Raw genomic sequence first — 19403 nt, 5'->3', positions numbered from 1 at the left:
GTAATATTTCTAGGTGTAACATATAATTACTTTTGTAAGAAATATTCAGTTATAATTCTTTATTTTCAGTTCATTTGTATCCAAAGCAAAATCAACACATTATAATTTTACTGGTAAAACCCAGAAGAAACCCATGAAAAAAAATCAAACACATTTTGGCTAATTAAATCTTATCAGATTTCACAGCATTATTAATTTTAAATGACCATATCTTTTTGTGTGTTTGAGTACAAGACTTGTTGTAGTAAACTTTTTTCTCAGAATTTCATGCTCTATCCGAAGATAAAAATCATTTTTGTTGAATTCAACTCTAAAAAATTGTCATTTTTTTACCTATCTTTTTAGTTTTTTTACCAAAATTTTGCCTGTAGTGTCTGATTTGTTGGTCATAAAAATAATACCAAGCTTAATTTGCAGGCCCTCTTATAGCCTGGGAATCCAAGCGTTAAACTCTGTTCACAGTCTAGTTTATGATATTTTTGCTGCTTGTTTAACGCTTGTCGCAGGTAACTCGCCTGCAGGGACATTTTTCCCTGCAATGCAGGTTCGGCATGATTGGCCAGCTTTCGGCGTATCACTTAGCAGTACTTTCGCGCGCATTTTGATAATTTCGATGCGCGCGCATAATTTATGGAAAAAGCTGACTCTGCAGAAAAAAGGAAAACAAATGAAAATGAAAACATAGATTCATTTTGAAACAAAATGGCTGTTGACTGGATGTCTAAATACATGTGGCTGATGTTTTGATGTGGTTTTTAGTAGTTTTGAAAGTCTTTAGAGCTTGTGAAAGAGTTTTTATTGTGAGTTGATTATGTGTGTTTGCCTGGGTTTCCAAAGTTCAGAAAGTCTGTCAACAAGGGTTCACACACAGACTGTTTATAACATTCTGTATCAGACTAATCTACCTGCACCAAGCTATATAATTTTAGAACTTTGTGAGGTGAGGTATTTTTTGTTTTTTCCAAGATTATGAGCTTGGATTCCCAGGCTAGCCCTCTTAGTGCTAGTGGCTTGGGGGGCGGGGTGCTCATGCAAAAATAGGGGCTAGGTGCAGACAGTTACCATCAACTGCTCTAACTTGGGACGATTGGTTGAAACATGGGACTGGTTGATATCTGGTCTGTATTTTCACTTACTGTTAAATCTCATTGACAACAAATTTGTTTTCTTGTATTTTTTAATACGCCGTTCATTAAGTCAAATCAAATGACTTTGGAGGTTCGGTGAAATGGTGGCCGAATTGCTGTCCCATGTTGTGTCAGATAGTCCCAAGTTAAGTTAGAGCAGTTGACGGTACCGTCAATATTTTAATAAATTAAAATTCAAAATAAATTAAATATTGTCTGTAAGTCTCTCAAGGTTCCTTTTCAACATTTTCACAAAAATATAATCTACATTTACCAATTTTTTTTTAACCCTTGGCCTTCCCTCAAGAAAGTTTTGAAATCCTTCGGATTCAGGGGGTTCTAGTGCTTGGTTTGCTAGATGATAGGTATGTCTGAGCCAAATTTAAAAATTGATCCTTAAAGAGACTGAATTGCGAAAAAATTTGTCTATTATTTTACGTTGACTTTGAGAGACTATTTCCCCAAAATTTCAACCAAAACTTAGTCCAAATTCCAAGAACTTATGACCAGACGATGTCAATCGAACGGAATCGAACGAAAATTCCAATCGAATCAATCGAACGCAATCGAACGCAATCGAATGATTGCGATTCGATTGCCGAACGCAATCGAATATCAATCGAACGTAAAATTCTGGGTAAAATTCGATTGATTCGATTGATATTCGATTACGTTCGATTGATATTCGATTACGTTCGATTGATGTTCGATTACGTTCGACTGCATTCGACGGGTGGTCGATTAAATTAGATTCCAATTTACCTCAATTCCTTTCAATTTCGAGCGCCTCTTATTAGGGAGGTTAAGTATCGCGATACGATAGATAAATCAACGCAACGAACGGGCTTTGACACACAACTTGCAGTAAACATGTGGGCCTGCATGATCTGCATTTTCTAGAATCCAGGCTAAAATGATTCATATCATCTCGTTTAACTATTCAAATGTTGAACGAGAATCAATGTTAATCAACAGAATCAATTAGTCGAACCAGTCGAATGCATAAGCCAACCGAACGTAGTTGAATCAATCGAATCAATCGAATACATTAGTCAATCGAACGCAATCGAATCAATCGAGAAAATCGCGGTAATATTCGATTGGCATTCGATTGCGTTCGGCAATCGAATTTCAATCATTCGATTGCGTTCGATTGCGTTCAATTGATTCGGCGTTCGATTCGTTCGATTGACATCGTCTGGTTATGACCCTTTTGAGAGGGAGTTGATTTTTGATTGTCATAATTTTTTGGAACCCCTTTTAAAACTGATTTTTCTATTTTTGTGTTTTTACGACCCTACCTAGGACTCATGGAGATGGAAAAAAGTACCCTGGCCTATATACCCCGGAGACTGATAGAGAAGTAGTACAATTAAGTTTACCTTTTATCAATCAATTTTGCTTTCAATTTGGGTAGTTCCGCCGTAACTGAGTGACCACGTGCAGGGTACCATCTTGTTTCCATAACATAAAAGTGCGGGAATAGTCCCGTTCATCCCGAAATCGGTTTGTTTTCCCAGTAACTAAATCCCGGTTCCTCGTTTCCCGCCATTTTCCGCCACACATTTCTATAAAGTTTTTTACACCCCGGTCACTAAAAAACAAAAAGTTCAAAGACAGAATGAGGAAATCAAATCTGCCAGATTATACTCCATTTACAAAAAATGAAGGCAGAAAGAGAGCTGCTTCAAATAGTGCTAAGTTTCGTGAGTTCCTATTGTTTTCCTTTCATTTTATGTTTCGTTTATGTTTTGAGAACTTTTTTGAGGGCTTTTGCTTCTTGACAGTTTGATATTTTGTTGGAGAGTTTTTGGTAAAATTTAAATATCCTGGGGGGGGGCACTGACCTTGACAGGGGGGCACTGACCTTGACCATATCAGTGCCCCCTACTGACCTTGACGGCCAGCAAAGATATGCCGCCGGGGGCAAAATAGACCTTTTTTCAAAGTGGACGTCCTGTTGAATAATTATGTAGTCCAGCCCTAGCCATATGGCCGGATGCAAAATATATATTCATGATACAGTAATTATGATGCATGGCTCTATCATTGTTTTTATGTATCATGAATATATATTTCGCATCCGGCATGCAGTAATAGTGTCAAGACCTACAGGCAACCTGGTACGGTTGGGTATGGGTGTGGTTTGGCTGGGTGTGGTTATGTATCAGATTGGCTTGAAATTGAATTAATATTATTTAGAGTTTATAGACAGGCAGCTGACAACATCTAAAATCTGGACGACTTTGGGACAAACGTCGAGTTGATTTTTCTTGTTCCCATATATCTACTGATCCTAAAAATTTTACTCGGCACCCGAAAATTTATTTAACGGACATGTCTGGTAGTAATTTGACAAATGATGACGTCACCACCAAAAGTGAAAATTTGATTTCAGCATATAATAATCATATATATACCATTCGACGCATTTTTCGATCTAGATTCTAAATCACATATCAGTCTCAATAGGTAAAAATTTAGATTTCAAAAGTTAAGACTTAAATTTGACATGTGATTTTGGTCAATCATGACCCTCTCATCCCCTCTCATAAAAATGTCAAATTTCAACGTCATCAAATCGAAAAACAATGTACACCATTCAAAAGCTCAATTAATCAATTAATAAATTATTCTCGGACACGTCCGGTAAAGATTTTGAAACACGTCGAGTAAATTTTTCTGACTCTCTAAACTACAGTATAAAGATTTCAAAATAAGTACTCAATATTTGTCCCTCAAATTTTCACTTATTCACTTTTTTGATGTCATCAGCTGCCTGTCTATTAAGGTTGGAGCTCAAAACAAGCACTCTCTTGTAACCTTCCATTAATATAGACTGGTCTGTAGTTTGTTCAATATATATAGACGTCAGAAACGAATCTGTGGCACAGTGGTTAGGGTGTTGAAATTTCTACCCTGAAAATTGTTCAAAGTAATCAAAAGTTGATCCTGTCAGATACAAATCTTGAAAATTAGTGAATTTTGGACACTGTCTTTAGAGCTTAAAAAAGGGACCCTAATCAGTGACACGTCCATCCCTGTTTCCTATTTTGCTTTAGTGTCTCTCCGTATAAATTGTGTGGGTGGGGGACTGAGGTGGGTGTGTTGTGGATGCATAGGTTGACCCGGGTAACTTAATGCATGTCCCAAAATTGCATTACTTTTTCGCCCCCAGTTCCAGTTCATAAACCATAACAAATTATATATTTTTGGGAGCGTAATTGGATGTAGAATACCAGATTTGGTGTTACTTAAAAGTTTTTTCTCAGTATAATTAGAGATATTTTAAGAAAACCTGCTTATGACGTCATAATTGATGACGTCATAAATACAAAAAGTTGAATATCTCAAGAAATATAAATCAAAACTTTATGAAATTTGGACCAGTGATAGAGCACATTGAGATGATTCAAAAAAAGTTTAAAGTATTTCCCAAAATTGATGACGCCAGCAGAAATTGCAGAAATTCGAATTTTTGCAATAAAATGCTGACACCAGCTTTTTTTTAAAAACATTTCTTCTCCTCTTGATGAATTCTATCATTGGTCCGAATTTCATAGCGTTTCCAGCATTAGTTCCTGAGATATTCAACTTTTTTAAATTATGACGTCATGAATAATGATCAAAAATGTTATTCACCTTTGAATCCTTTCTGCTTTTGTTTTCACAATATATATCATAATAGTTGTAAACGATTCCAACATTCCATCCAACATACAATTTTCTCTCTGTTAGATGGAATGTTGGAATCGTTAGCTCAAGTGCAAAAATGGGAAGGGAAGAAAGCATGTTAGAGGATGAGGTTGGATAAGAGTTTGATCCCAATGAAACATTTTGTCCTATATCTATTCCTTTTCTTCTATCAATTTTTGTGTTGGATCATGTTTGATTCATTTAGTCACCTTCACATTTGAAAGTGAATGATGTCATTCCATAGTTCGGACTCCCCCTTTCTTATGGGGGGATGACACCTTCCAAATAAGTCAAGAAGGGGGGATCAGAAATTTTTACTAAAAAGGGGGGGGGGTAGCAAGGAGGGGGGATCGTTTAAGAAGGGGGCTTACATATGTTGTAGATTATTTTCCAGCACTGTTATTAAATTTGGTCTGCATGAAAGGAAGTTCTTTATTTTCACTAAAAAGTGGTATTATATTTGCCAGACTTAATTTTTCTTTATGTTTCCCTTCCCTTTTTACCATAACAAATTTAGCCCAAAACCCTTGGGGGATAGGCATTTTTAAAGGTTGGGGGGATGCCAAAAAGGGGGGGGATCATTTAAGAAGGGGGGGGGGTCAGACCCCTTTCCGCACTATGCATTGGAAATAGGTAGAGTGTTTTTTGGAAAATAACTAACAGAAAAATGGTAGGGAAGCCGTTAATGCTGTTTGGGCATTAATTATATGTTTGTTCTTTTGTGTAACTGTTTGATGTTCTTTCAATTATTACTTTGTATTTAATTGGTTTTTTGTAAGTTTTTTGTAGGTAGATTTCTTATAATTGTTTCCTTTTATGTCATTTATTTTATATCATGTTTATTAGGTTTAGTTTTTATTACCTTGAGAATATGTAATGTTTATATATTTTCGTATTGTATTATGATCCCTATGGGAATTTCTATGTTATCTGTATAAGTTATAAATGCTCAGTCTTGTGTTTTGTTGTGTTGTTTAAATGTTGTGCATTGTACCATTAGTTATGTGATGTTCCAACACAGTGTTCTTTAGTGAGTATCTGTATATGTTATATTTTTCTTTCACTTCGTTATAACTTTAAAGTTTTCTATTTCAATTATTTTTCTGATTTGTATTTTTCTAAGCTGTTTTGCATAGTATATGTTCAATTTCTGATGTATTTTGTATTGTTCTTTTTAGCCGTCAGTCTATGTTGATCACGCGTAAATATGACTTATAAATTCTAATTTGAATTGTATTGTAATTGTGTAATTTGTGTCATATGTTTGACTGGCATTTACAGATGCTTTGAGATCAAATATTTTAGTTGGGAAAGAGGAGCCCCCTCTCTTTTTTTGCTGGTTAAATTTCTTTTAAATGTACAACTTTATAGTGTTTTGAAGAAATTCTTCTTCACCTTATAACGATAGGGGTGGCAATTTTTGCCCAAAATTTTGGGCCTCACTTCAAATATCTTGTCATAGCCCATTCATCTTTATGGTTCAACATAGCCAACGTTGGATTTTCTATATTGGATGAAATATTCGAACAATTTACTTTAATCAATAAACAACAAACATCAAGGGCATGGAAAATAATTCATAATCGGTTTAATCAAGTCTTAAAGTGATTATATTGTAACGTTTTTGCGGGTATTATTAGTAAAAATGGTCTTGTCATTAAGAAAAGGTTTATTGATTGATGCATTAAATTTGGTTCAATTGATTATCAGTTTCCTTTTTTTGTGACTGTACAAAATTTCATTGCTTCTCCTGCTTTACATTTTAACAATGGGAGATCTGCTTCATTTGGGAATGTAAATTATTGGGAGTCAATAGAGTTTTTTTCATAAGAAAAGCTGGAGTACGCTAATAAGGTAATGCGATCTGCATTAGTTTGCAACCCTGTGAATGAGAAAAGCTGGAGTACACTAATAAGACTCAGTAATGTGATCTGCATTAGTTTGCAACTCTGTGAATGATTGCAAAATGTAGCACCTCAAAATTTTTTCCTGCAGCAAAGCAATAAAAAGAACACTCATTTGTTTTTAAATTTGCACATCTCAAGGCAGTTATACTACAAAGATTTCTAACAACTACATTGCAACTGCTTGAAAACTTATCAGTGTAGTCATAGTTTAACTCTTCCAAATTTCATTGCCCTCTATTGCTGTATTCTTTGACTGGAAATATAAAATAACAATATGTATAAAAACTGGACAATTTGAGCTCTATCAAAGGAAAGTCACAATCATATGTAATTGAAGCCAGTAAAGATTTTTGTCAAGAATAACTCTATCGTTCGCCGTCATAGTGTGTGTTCTCTAAAGGTCCAAAAGCAAATGTCTAATTTTTTGAAAATAACAATTTTAGAGCTAATCAAATTATCAATTTTAGCAGCTATCTTTGGGAATGAGATCTATTGGAAGCCAAGGCTACTGGGCTAAAATCAGACTGACAAGTAAAAAAATCTCTCCTTTTAGGTATGTCAATGGAAACACCTGCCATGACTTCTTTTGCTACAAATTCAACAATTTCTGGTAACAATCGAGTTTTAACCTCAAAACATAGTGGGTAAGATTTCATATCTGATCTTTACATTTTTTAACTTATTTCTTAAGACAATCCAATAGGAAATTTTGCGCTGTTTTCAATCCCAGTTTAGCTGTTTACGTCCAAAATGATATAGAGTAAGCTGTAGACCTGAACGTACTATTTTGCTTTTTTGTTAAAGTTTTTAATTTAAGGGATAACTCTCATTCCTTGCCACTGGACTGACAAAATTATTAACTCGGATTGTATCAATACACCTTTTCGACCGTAGCCGCAAATTGCCGTGCGGGCATTTTTTACCACCCTAAAACCATCCCAGTCTTTTTTTCGCACTTAAAGGCAATAGAAAAAAGTTAGTGAATCGAGTTTAGGGTGGCAAATTAAAATATAATAAAGTGGCACGCGCTTGACCGCGCGACTACGGTCGAAAAGGTGTATATTTAATAACTATAAGATCACAGATATATTTGTAATGATTTGGCTTGAAGTTAAGAACTGTTTTAGAGGCTGCTCTTTACAGATAACTACTTATCGGTTCGATAGGCTTTAGTATGAATTTCTTCGGATTATCCTAGCTCACTAAAGTCGAGTCGCTGAGTAACTTAAAAGTGACTACCTATCTGTTCGATAGGCTTTAATATGAATTTCTTCGGATTATCGTAGCTCACTAAAGTCGAGTCTCTGAGTGACTTAAAAGCTATCAAAGTATGGTTACCCTGATCGATAGTTATAAATTACTTTCTAAGACTATCAAAAAGGTGTGATGTTGGCAGAGTGGGTCACTGTAGAGTTTTCTCTTTTCATTTCTTCAGAGCAAGATCTGTGCCACGATCAATAAGTACACCTGGAGCAGGCAAAAACAACATGCTTTTGATAGGTAGAAAAGCTTTCATAATTACAATTAGGTGGATTAAGTGATGTCTGTCTCAAAGATAATGTGGACACTTTTCTGTGATGTTGGTCATTTTTGATCACTTTAGGCCTACTTCAAAGGGCTGTAACTTTTCATCCAAGTAAGATACTAAAAATCTGAACACATGTTTGAAATAAGTAAGGCTCAAATATTCTAAAAATCTTCATGTCATTATTTTTAAATCAGTAGAACAAATCTTAATTTTTTCATCTTCATTTTTCAATTTTTCTTAAATCTTTCATCCTTTAGATTATTATCCTTGGAAATACCTTTCCAATGGTGCATAGCTTTATAACTCAGCATCCAAGCTTGTACATAACGTTGATTTATCGTTTGACCAATGTTCATAACGTCCATATAACGTCAGGTGAACGTTGAATCAACGTTGTGTGTCAGCTGGGATAAAAAGGTGCTGAGAAAAGTTCAAACTAAAGTTTTCACGTACTTTTGAGACAGACTTTATAAGTTTGTATGATTTATTCTGTAATTCTAAGAAACCAATGAACAAAGCTGGTTCAATATTGTTTCCTTTAACTTTTTGACAGCATCTGTGTTTTCTTTATAGTGTATTTAATTATAAGCCTCTACTTACTTGAAAAATCGGCCAAGCACTCGTGGAAATATTTCTTTCTCTTTTGTAGCTATTGCTGAAGGAAGAGGGCTAGCTAAAGGAGAAATTGGACTTACAAGTTTAGACTTCAAAGCTTCTGAAATGGTTCTTTCACAGGTATGAAAATATTGCATCATTAATATTGATATTATATTGATATTATTTAGCTCGACGTAAAGTTAGACAAAATCCATAATTTACAAATAAACACCCCTTCTCACAGACCCACTGGAACCTTTTCCCGCTGGAAAAATTCAATTGACCAAAATATACTGGCCAGTGAAAAAATTATATTCTGATTTTTGTTCCCACTGAAAATAATCAGATAATCAAATCCTCACTGAAAAATCTTTTGCTTTTCTTTCCGATTTATTGAGCAGCAATCTGGCTTCATACTATTTAAAATCTATTTTACGTTGGGCTCTGTAATCTTGTAAAAAGCAACAGCTACATTCGGCTAATTCGGCTAAAATTTTCTTTACAGTTTTCAGATAATGCAACTTATGTGAAAGTATTGACCAAAATTCAAGTGCTGCAACCAAATGAGGTAGATTGAGTTTTTCTTTATTTCATGATATATACTATCTTCTTCACCCATAATGCCTATTCAGAACCAAAATATTACCAAAATAGTTCTAGTGCTTGAATTTCTAATTGGATGAATTTTTGACAAAACTATTCCATTTCTTTTCTTAGATAATTATGCCTACAACGGCTTGTGAAAACGGGAATATGTCTCCATTATTTGAAGCTATATCTCAACAAAATCCACATATTAATTTAACAACTGTCCAACGAAAATATTTCAATGAAACTAAAGGTTTGTAAAGCAAAGTCATTTCTTCAATTTGCTGAGCGGTGTCTGACTTTTATGAACTGTGCTTTTTATTCCTTTTGGCACTAAATAAATAAATGGACAAAAGCGATATACGGTTCCAAGGCTTTAACATGTTCAATTTTAAATATGTACGATCAATTTTATGTTGACCTTTTGTTTAATGTTTTTTGAGGTAAAAATTCCTACTGTTTCAATATATTTTATCATAATTCCTCTCTTAATTTTGATTTTTTCTTTGAAGGCTTAGAATGTATCAAGGATGTATGTGTTCCAGAATTTCAAACAGTTGAAATGGATGTTCAGAACAAGTAAAATTTTCTATTATTCTTATGAGGGCATAGTATTTTCATTAACATTCAGTGTCCCGAAAAAAAATAAAAAGAAATACCTTATTACACGGAATGTAATTAACACGAATTAAGAAATTTCGTGTTAATTAAAACCCCTTTAATTAAAACCAGCCGTGGTGTCCTTGAAAAAGCAAATAAAATTTGTGTTATTTTTTTGCTTGTTAATTCCAAGGCCGTTGAATACTTGTCTAGTAATATTCGTGTAATAATGTAGTTTGACCCATAAGGCCGATAACGTTGCGCCTGATTCAAACTTGATACTTGAAATGATACGAAGGAGCATCTTTTGAGAGTACCCATAAAGAAAGCTCAATCAGTCATTGGCATGTATATCTCAAATTCTGAATAATGTTTGCAAATAATGGCTGAAAACTAGGCTTGATTATTTAACAAATAGTTTGAACAAGGATTGACGTAAAATAAAGTTTGTTTCCTTATCTTTTTAGATATTATTGCCTGGCTACTACTGCAGTAAGGATATTTCTTATGGAATTCTTTTTTCTATTCCGGGTTAGAGTTTAGGATCCAGTATCTTAATCCATAGCCCAAAACATTTTACATATTTGAAAGTTGTAAACACCGTGACCCCTAAAATTAATGTACCAACTTATAAAAACAATCCACTATTCCTGGGTTCGGTATCTGGATTCTGTTCCCCTGCTAATTTTTCTCTAGATGAAATAAACTTTTCAGCCTCATTTGATGGGAATATTCGAAATGGAATAATTCGAAATATTTCTAAAATACGCCCCCATGCAAGTTTAGGTTGTAAACACTTGTTAAGACTCTACGCTTCACATCAGATAATTTTAAAACGAACGGATTTTATAGTCCGACATGTTTAATTGTTTAAAGACACTTTATTTTCATTGTTTCTGATGGTGAAAAGGAAAAGGTTTGTACTAGAAAAGTCGTCAATGGTTCATAGGAAAATGGGCGGGACTATAAAAAACCTATTTATTCTTGTAAATTGATCGAGCTTCTTCTCTTTTGTTTTTCAGGCGTTAGTGAAGTATACAGAGTTTGTTTACAACATGGTATTAGCTGCCAAATCATTGAAAGTTCTTTTCAAAGGTGGTGAGAAGACAATGTTGATAGGTAAGTTTTCTTTAATTGCAGTAGGGAGTGTCCCAAAGGTTCGATAGCTTCTTACCAAAAGGTAATGAAAGTGCTACTCTCTCCCTGGATCGCCCCACTTACCCTTGATCCTTCTTTTTAATTGGCTTTCACTAAACAGATAGACATGAAGTCTTTGAGGTCCTTGGTTTTACCGACCATGGGTTGAACCCATGACCTTTCATATCATACTCCATTTTAGAGTGGTCTGATCCAGAGTACTATAATTTCTAAAAAAATATTTAAGAGGATGAAGCTGAAAAACGAAGAAATGAACTTTTTTTAAGACTCCTGGTTCCAGCAAAATAGTTATTTTTCCATTAAGTTCTTGCATCGAGCTAGCTGGGAGACCCGACTTCTCTGTCTATGTGGTTTCAAAAAAATATCAAAGTATAGACAGTAGTTATTATACAAGATGCAAGAATTAATCGCAGAATTTGATTGGCTAATATCTTATTGTTATGATTTGATAAACAAAAGTATGACGTCAAACAGCTCTATTGTTTAAAGAAGTGGCGCGAGCTTTTGAATTGTTTTGAAAAAATAACGGTTTTTTCTTTTGTGATTTGAATCGAGTCAATAATTCCATACTGTATTTCAGTGAAGTTGTTGGGATTTTAACAGGATAGAAATATTTTTGTACAGAGTATGGTCTCCAGACTAGCATCGAGCATTACAGCCTTTTTGCTGTTAAAATAATAATTTTATGTGAGATCTATCTATCGATCTACCTATCAGATAGAGATAGTTCCGACCCATTCGTTTGAATGAAAAATATGCTTAAGCACCTTTTCTCTACCGGAAAAGATTCTAGGCATAAAACAAAGTCAAAACATAATTACAGATCGAAAACGTCACTGTAATTAAACACACTTTAATTACAGCACCCAGGAGAAGCATGGGAAGCTATGAGGAAGTAAGATATGACCTGATCTAGAGAAAAAAGCGATGCGAAAGTAAACCTTGGCACACGGGGTAATGAGATTTTACATGCGGGTCATATTATTGAATCTATTCCTGATATGGCAAATTTCTTAAAGCCCGCTTTTTGTTGAGTTATTAAACTCCAGTTAAAGAGTTTCTTAAAACCAATCTTTTTCATTTGTAATTGTGCGTAAATCCGATCAATCGCGATAGTCGGGTTTGATTTCCCGATTTTGTTTGCGTTTGCGCTCGCACTTAATAGGATATACTCTTTTAAATTTTATGTTAGATATGTTAAGAAAGGCTGACCCATGACCGGAGTTTGCAGCCGTCATTACGGCTGTTTTATTTCGTTTATATTTGTCACTTTTTTATATGGACTGTAATGGCCTGTTCCATTTGATATACATACAGGTGGTAAAACAAACCTTTCCAAGCCAAAAATTTCTTGAAAATAATATATTTAGATACCCCCTGGTGGCGTAGTGGTATGGTGGTCATCGCTCTTGACTCCCGTCTGAGAGGCCCGAGTTCGATGCTCACCATGGTACTTTGATTCACTTGGCAAGTGAATTTATCTTCGCCCGGGTCAACCCATGCCATGTGAGAGGAATTGGGTACCACTACTCTGATACAAGAGTGTGGGTAGATGTGCCGTGCATTGTGACGTGCCGCGACACTTGTTACAGGTTCGAGTGTCAAGGTATACGCCAAGACTCGGCAGCTCGCACCTGTAGAGTCGCAATGCGTGGCAGCGCAGTGTTTCCTACTCCCTCGTAGGTAAGAAACATTCCGAGATATGGGAGGGCTTAATATCAATCAAAACAATCCTCCCTGGAAAATGGTAAAATTTGAAAATAAAAAGACCTTGGAAAAATTCTTCTTCGTACCTTAGAGTGGGAGTGGACAAACTAAAACCAGTTTTATACCCCCTGGAGGAATTTGAATATTATTTACCTCCTGGAAAATTAAATTAGGTCCCTGGAAATATAAACTTTTCGTTTCACCCCTGGTAAAATAAAAATAATTTTCCTTAGACCACTCGGATCACTCCTTGGGAAATTTCATCAACCCCATGTATAAATATTAAACGGAATGTTCCTGTCTAAAGCGGGCTATCTGTCATTTTCTTGGATCTTCTGAACGAAGAAAACAATGTTTATAGTTTATGTTTTCTAGATATTAGAAGCCTATTTCGATTCCATCTATGACTCCATGTACATGTTTTTTTTATAAGAACAAATTATATAAGAACATAAGGCTTTGCTGGCCAAAATGTTAAGAACAAGTTAAAAACATTTTAAGGCTCTGCGGACTCAAAACACCCTATTTCTTCAGATTTCTCTGGAAAATGGTCAAAATAAGAACATGTTAAAGAACATTTTTAGGCTTAAAACTCAAATAGTTAGGAACATCAGAAGGCTTCAAAAATTTTGGATGTTCTAATAAAAAAAACATGTATCGGTCACGTACCATTTTCCCACTATTTTCCATTTTTGTTGTCTTTTGTAATACTTTTAATCACAAGATAAAGAGTGCTCAACCTTAATAAGTGGATCACTACAGTGACAGTAGAAAAATATCATGTACTAAAAAAAAAACATGCATCCTATCCTAATGTTTGTACCTCATTTACGCGATGAGCAGATGCCAATGCAGCAAAATGGGGTTTTCCAGAAAAATATTTAACCCCAACTGTTGAGGATATTGATTTTGCCAAGTATCGAACCCTCTGGATATCCACTCTTAAAAATTAGCTCAACTCCCTGGATATTCTCTCTTATAAAGATGCTTACCCCTGGATATCCACTCCTTCGTAGATATTTAACCCCCTGGATATCCACTTTTGAACAAAATTCGTTAACCCCCTGGATATCCGATATCCTCGACAGGGGGGAACGGACTATTTCTGGAATAGCTCGATATCCTATGGTTTAAAAAGCCGGACTCATCAAAACATTATTCGGAGCTTTTTTCCATTTGTGGTTTGTGAATAGCAACTTTTAGTCTTAAGGGAACAAAAAATGCCGCAAAATACATTCGGTGCTAAATTGACAGTTTTCTCATTCAGTCCCTCGTGTGCAGGTCAAGCCACACCTGTTGCTAATCACGAGACAAGAAGAAAAAAAAAACTGTTTCTAAATCTAAGTTTTTAATCAAGCACACTTCCAAATAGTTGCACATGGAGATAGAAGAAGTAATTAACAATTAATAACAATTAAATATTCGTAAAATTTACTAATTACTTAGTTTCGGCATTTATCACAACTTGTATAAATAGGGATAAAAAATTCAAGAGTTCACCATCAAACGTTTTCAACCTTCATCAAGTGAAGTGGTTTGGCGAACAAGAAAAATCTTCAGATTACAATTTAGAACGTAAGTCGTACTGCCAGTTAGTGATTTAGTTAACCTTTCAAAACATTTAAAATGTCCCTGTTTCAAGTAAACGCGCCTCCAAGAAAGAAGGCGTTCATTATTCAAAGAGGGGCGTTTATCGAAGAGGTGCATTAAAAAGGAGGCGTTCATTCGCAGGGGGTATTTATTCAGAGTAATGCGATATTTCATACATAGTAAACCAGCGTGTTTTTTTGCGACCCTAATACTAAATCCTAATCGTTTTCTTTCTTTATAGATGTACTTGAAAGGTGTTCTGTGCCTCTTGGCACTGTATCAAGTCCAATGTTATATCAAGCATGAAGAAGGACGAGGACCGATGTACAAGCTAAGTGCTGTTAAAGACACCTTCTTGGAAAGATATGGTGTCTCTTGGGATAGACCGTCATTTGGTCAAAACCTTATTGGAAGACATCGTCAATATCCTGTCAAAAGAACCCTCATCCAATTCGAAAACCTCCCAGCTAGTGTCTGCCCTGTTGGAAAGATCGAATGGGCTAAAATCTACATGCATTTCGTCGGGCGTCACCGTCCAAGTTGGCACTCATCTTCATCTTCACCTTGGCTCGACTACGAAATGAACGTTCATCGTGTGAAACGATCATGGGAAGAGAGCTATGCACGACCCCAATACCGATGTCGATCCTGCCCACAGAATGCCTGGTACGCACCATATTTGGATCTTGGTCGTGATGCAGTCAACGAGCCAGAATGTAAGAAAACCACAATCTACTCTTGGACACCAAGACCATCTTGGGTAGCTTTTGATGTGACTGGTTCAATGAAAGCTTGGGCTGAAGGTTCACCCAATTACGGAGTTTTGATCAAAGTCAAAGATGAGAAAACCGATGGTGTTGATTTGAGATTCTGGAATCGACACTACAGTGATGCAAAGCTTCGCCCATACGTAATTGTCCAATGCAAAACATGAACTGTTAGTTTTTGAATTTTTTTCTTCGGGGTCATAAATATAAAGAAATTTGTGCAATATTCTCCAAGTAAAAACTTTTGTGCTTGAAAATATAATGCTACTTTCAGAGATATCCACGATTGTCTCCATTATTTAGCACTGTAGTTTTATTTTTCCAGTTTTCTGAATATGAATCAAAAACAGCACTTATAATACAGTAGAGAATAAACTCTGTTGATTTTTGCAAATTTTAAGCTAAATTGTGAAGCTATTATTTCAAATCAAATTTTGGAAACCGAACTCTGTGAATGCGAATCCTCAGAAAAAAAATGTGCACTTCTTCTTGAAAATGTCCTCAAAAAACAAAAAAAGTAATTTTTAGTAAGTTTTAACTCAAATATGTCGGTTGACTTTGTTTCACAAATATTAATTCACCCCCTCCTCACAGACCCACTGAAAACCATTCTCACTGGAAAAATTAGCCAAAGTATCGTCCCCAGTGGAAGTTATACTCTAATTTTTGTCCCTGCTGAAAACAATGAGATAAGCAAATCGTCACTGCAAAATATTGGTGCTAATTTTTCCATCCCCACCGGTTTTTTTGGCTAGAACACTTTGCAGGCTTGATTTATTTAGTACGGTGTTACTTCGAATAAGCGCCTCCTTCTTTTGGACGCCCCTTTCAAATAAACGCCCCCTCCCTTCGAGTAAATGCCTCCCCTCTTGTTAATGCCACGAAGTATAGTATTAAGGAAAACCAATTGATGCACGATAAAAATTGTATTCTTTTAGTATTTGAACTGGTTTTGACCACTTTCTATATTGCTATATTGTAACTTTTGTATTAAATCACGGTGAAAGGCAAGATATGGTTCCAATTTACACTTTTAAAGTGATCTTTGTTCGTAATTATTTCCTCTCCTAAAAATCAAAGAATTTGATAAACGCCCGGGGGGGGGTTATTCAAAGTAATAAGGTTATCTATTGAGGTTGTTTTCTGAAAGATTTATTATTAATTTCGCATAGCGAAAGTATTACGAAAGGCTTTCGCGGTAGCGGCCGTGTGGAATAAAATTTAGAAAACGAAACTTTGCTTTTAATATTTTGCCAAAATATTACCCTTCAATGGCCAAATCAAACTCCTGTCATATTTATTTATATTTCATGGTATCAACCAAATTAAATGCCAGCCAAAGTTGATTGGGTTTGATTTTGTTCTATTGAGATACAATCATGGTAAAAATCTGTTGAGAATTTAGCTTATTTCCTCCTTTTTTGAAATTTGAAGTTAAGGCGAGAAAGTCGCTTTAGGGCTAATTGATAAATTTATTCGACTATTTCAATTCGAGAGGGGTCCAAGTCGACTTCCAGGCTATATTCTGAGCCCTATTGGACTATTCTTGAACTTTTGGATCCTTAGATCCTAAGCTCCCAAGTCTCAAAACTCAGAGTTGTAACTTTACCCTTCCAACCTAATTTAGAGCGCTTCCGAATCGTTTGTGGTTATAAGATTTTGTAGGAATTTCCCTTTTTTCGCAAATATTACAACCATGATTGTAGTATTGTATCTAATGTCATTAGGCCTATAAATTAAGCCATACCCATCCGTTTGTTATTCTGATTTTTTAAACAATAATGTAAAACGGAAATGTTTAAAATCTGATAGTGCCCGATTTTCGAAAAAAATTTGGGGAATTTTCCTCAAATTCTTTTCAGGGAAAAGAGCATTTTCTTACCATGATTGCCATTTTTCCCTTTTTCTTATGTTTTTTATTGTCTAATTTTCTTTCTAAATGCAAGAAAAACGTACAAATTCAGAATTTGAATAAGTTTTCATTAAATTTTGAGAGAACGGAACCTTGAGTATTGGTGGTTTGTTTTTTACAAGAAAGGGGGTGGTGCGCTTTTGGAAACCTTGGTACGTCATAAAGTGGACGTTTGGTTATTTAAGTAATTGCTTTAATTACAGCACTCTGGAGAAACCTTGCTTTAGGAAGTAATAATTATCCTGAGCAAAAGAAAAAATGATACGAAAGTAAAACTTCGTTTGCGAGGTAACTAGGATTGCATAACAAAATTTTTACATGCGGGTCATATTTCATTGGAATCTTTTTCATGGTACCGAACATGCCCAAATACCAATTGTCAGAAAAATAGAGTAGAAATTTATTTCGAGTCTAACTTCAGGTCAAAATAATATTTTTAGAGGAGATATTTTTATTGACTATATACTAAATGTTTTTTATTGAAGATTTTCCTAAACCGTTAACCCTTGGACAAAGCCAATAGTTATATGCTGGATTACAATTTTGTCCTAGACCCGTGGACGGAACTCGATTTCTAAACGACGGCATGTGCCGACAAAAAATTGGCCTTCAAAATTGGACCCTTCCAAAAAGTGAATTTTACCGAACGCTTCTCAACCTTACAGTGTAGTTTGATTGCATTTCTTATTTTGCTGAAGCTATCCAAAAATGAGACTGAGATGTCGACACAATTTATAAAAGAGTTCAAAATAAGTGCGAGTCAAAACTATAAAGATAAATCAGATTTTTACTGTCAGACTTGTGATTCAGCAGTCCCTAAACCGCTAAAAGAAGAGCCTTGTAATACACTCTATTATCAAAAGTGCACCCTTACAGTGCATTTCGAGGGTCTTGAAAAACCTACCATTACGGGCGACACATGCCGTTGGTCGGACCATATGATTGCCCCCTCCCGGACTCCTTTAACACAGAATTTTCTTTCCATTTGTGTCTTGCAAATTACAAATTTTAGCCTGAAGAAAACGAAAAGCGGTGCCAATTCGATGCTAAAGACAGTTTTCTCATTCAGTCCCCCACGTGCAGGTCAAGCCACACCTGTTGCTAATCACGAGACAAGAAGAAGAAAAAAACAGTTTCTAAATCTAAGTTTTTAATCAAGCACACTTCCAAATAGTTGCACATGAAGTAATTAACAATTAAATATACGTAAAATTTACTAATTACTTAGTTTCGGCGTTTATCACAACTTGTATAAATAGGGATCAAAAATTCAAGAGTTCATCATCAAACGTTTTCAACCTTCATCAAGTGAAGTTGTTTGGTGAACAAAAAAAATCTTCGGATTACAATTTAGAAAGTAAGTTGTACTGCCAGTTAACTTTCATTCGAAAGGGCATTTATTTAAAATTTTTCTATTTTATGAGGGGGGTTTATCGAAGAGGTGCATTAAAGAGGAGGGTGCGTTCATTCGAAGGGGTATTTATTCGGAGTAATATGATATTTCATACATAGTAAACCAACTTGGTTTCTTGCGGCCCTAATACTAAATCTTAATCATTTTCTTTCTTTATAGATGTACTTGAAAGGTGTTCTGTGCCTCTTGGCGCTGTATCAAGTCCAATGTTATATCAAGCATGAAGAAGGACGAGGACCAATGTACAAGCTAAGTGCTGTTAAAGACACATTCTTGGAAAGATATGGTGTCTCTTGGGATAGACCGTCATTTGGTCAAAACCTTATCGGTAGACATCGTCAATATCCTGTCAAAAGAACCCTCATCCAATTCGAAAACCTCCCAGCTAGTGTCTGCCCTGTTGGAAAGATCGAATGGGCTAAAATCTACATGCATTTCGTCGGGCGCCACCGTCCAAGTTGGCACTCATCTTCATCTTCACCTTGGCTCGACTACGAAATGAACGTTCATCGTGTGAAACGATCATGGGAAGAGAGCTATGCACGACCCCAATACCGATGTCGATCCTGCCCACAGAATGCCTGGTACGCACCATATTTGGATCTTGGTCGTGATGCAGTCAACGAGCCAGAATGTAAGAAAACCACAATCTACTCTTGGACACCAAGACCATCTTGGGTAGCTTTTGATGTGACTGGTTCAATGAAAGCTTGGGCTGAAGGTTCACCCAATTACGGAGTTTTGATCAAAGTCAAAGATGAGAAAACCGATGGTGTTGATTTGAGATTCTGGAATCGACACTACAGTGATGC

The 19403-nt window shown here is 35.5% G+C and overlaps 2 protein-coding genes across 2 annotated transcripts in view; both read left to right on the top strand.

Annotated features, from left to right (window-relative positions):
- Positions 1-2718: 2718 nt before the first annotated feature.
- LOC136798233 (mutS protein homolog 4-like) overlaps positions 2719-19403 on the top strand; it is a 49379-nt gene continuing 32694 nt past the window's right edge. Inside the window, exons 1-9 of the mRNA XM_067054810.1 lie at positions 2719-2833; positions 7284-7374; positions 8166-8230; positions 8908-8993; positions 9361-9423; positions 9573-9696; positions 9956-10022; positions 10511-10535; positions 11066-11162. Of these exons, the coding sequence (XP_066910911.1) occupies positions 2749-2833; positions 7284-7374; positions 8166-8230; positions 8908-8993; positions 9361-9423; positions 9573-9696; positions 9956-10022; positions 10511-10535; positions 11066-11162 (703 nt within the window). The 5' untranslated portion in view covers positions 2719-2748. The remainder of the gene's footprint in view (positions 2834-7283; positions 7375-8165; positions 8231-8907; positions 8994-9360; positions 9424-9572; positions 9697-9955; positions 10023-10510; positions 10536-11065; positions 11163-19403) is intronic.
- Positions 14396-15498, top strand: LOC136798235 (uncharacterized). The gene is made up of 2 exons (XM_067054813.1): positions 14396-14483; positions 14740-15498. The coding sequence occupies exon 2, from the start codon at positions 14740-14742 to the stop codon at positions 15430-15432; it is 693 nt and encodes a 230-aa protein (XP_066910914.1). The 5' UTR covers positions 14396-14483; the 3' UTR covers positions 15433-15498.

The sequence above is a fragment of the Clytia hemisphaerica genome, unplaced genomic scaffold (assembly GCF_902728285.1).
Source record: "Clytia hemisphaerica strain Z4C2 unplaced genomic scaffold, Clytia hemisphaerica genome assembly, whole genome shotgun sequence".
Lineage (NCBI taxonomy): Eukaryota > Metazoa > Cnidaria > Hydrozoa > Leptothecata > Clytiidae > Clytia > Clytia hemisphaerica.
Note: the sequence above shows the minus strand (reverse complement) of the source record. Positions and strands in the feature narration are given on the sequence as shown.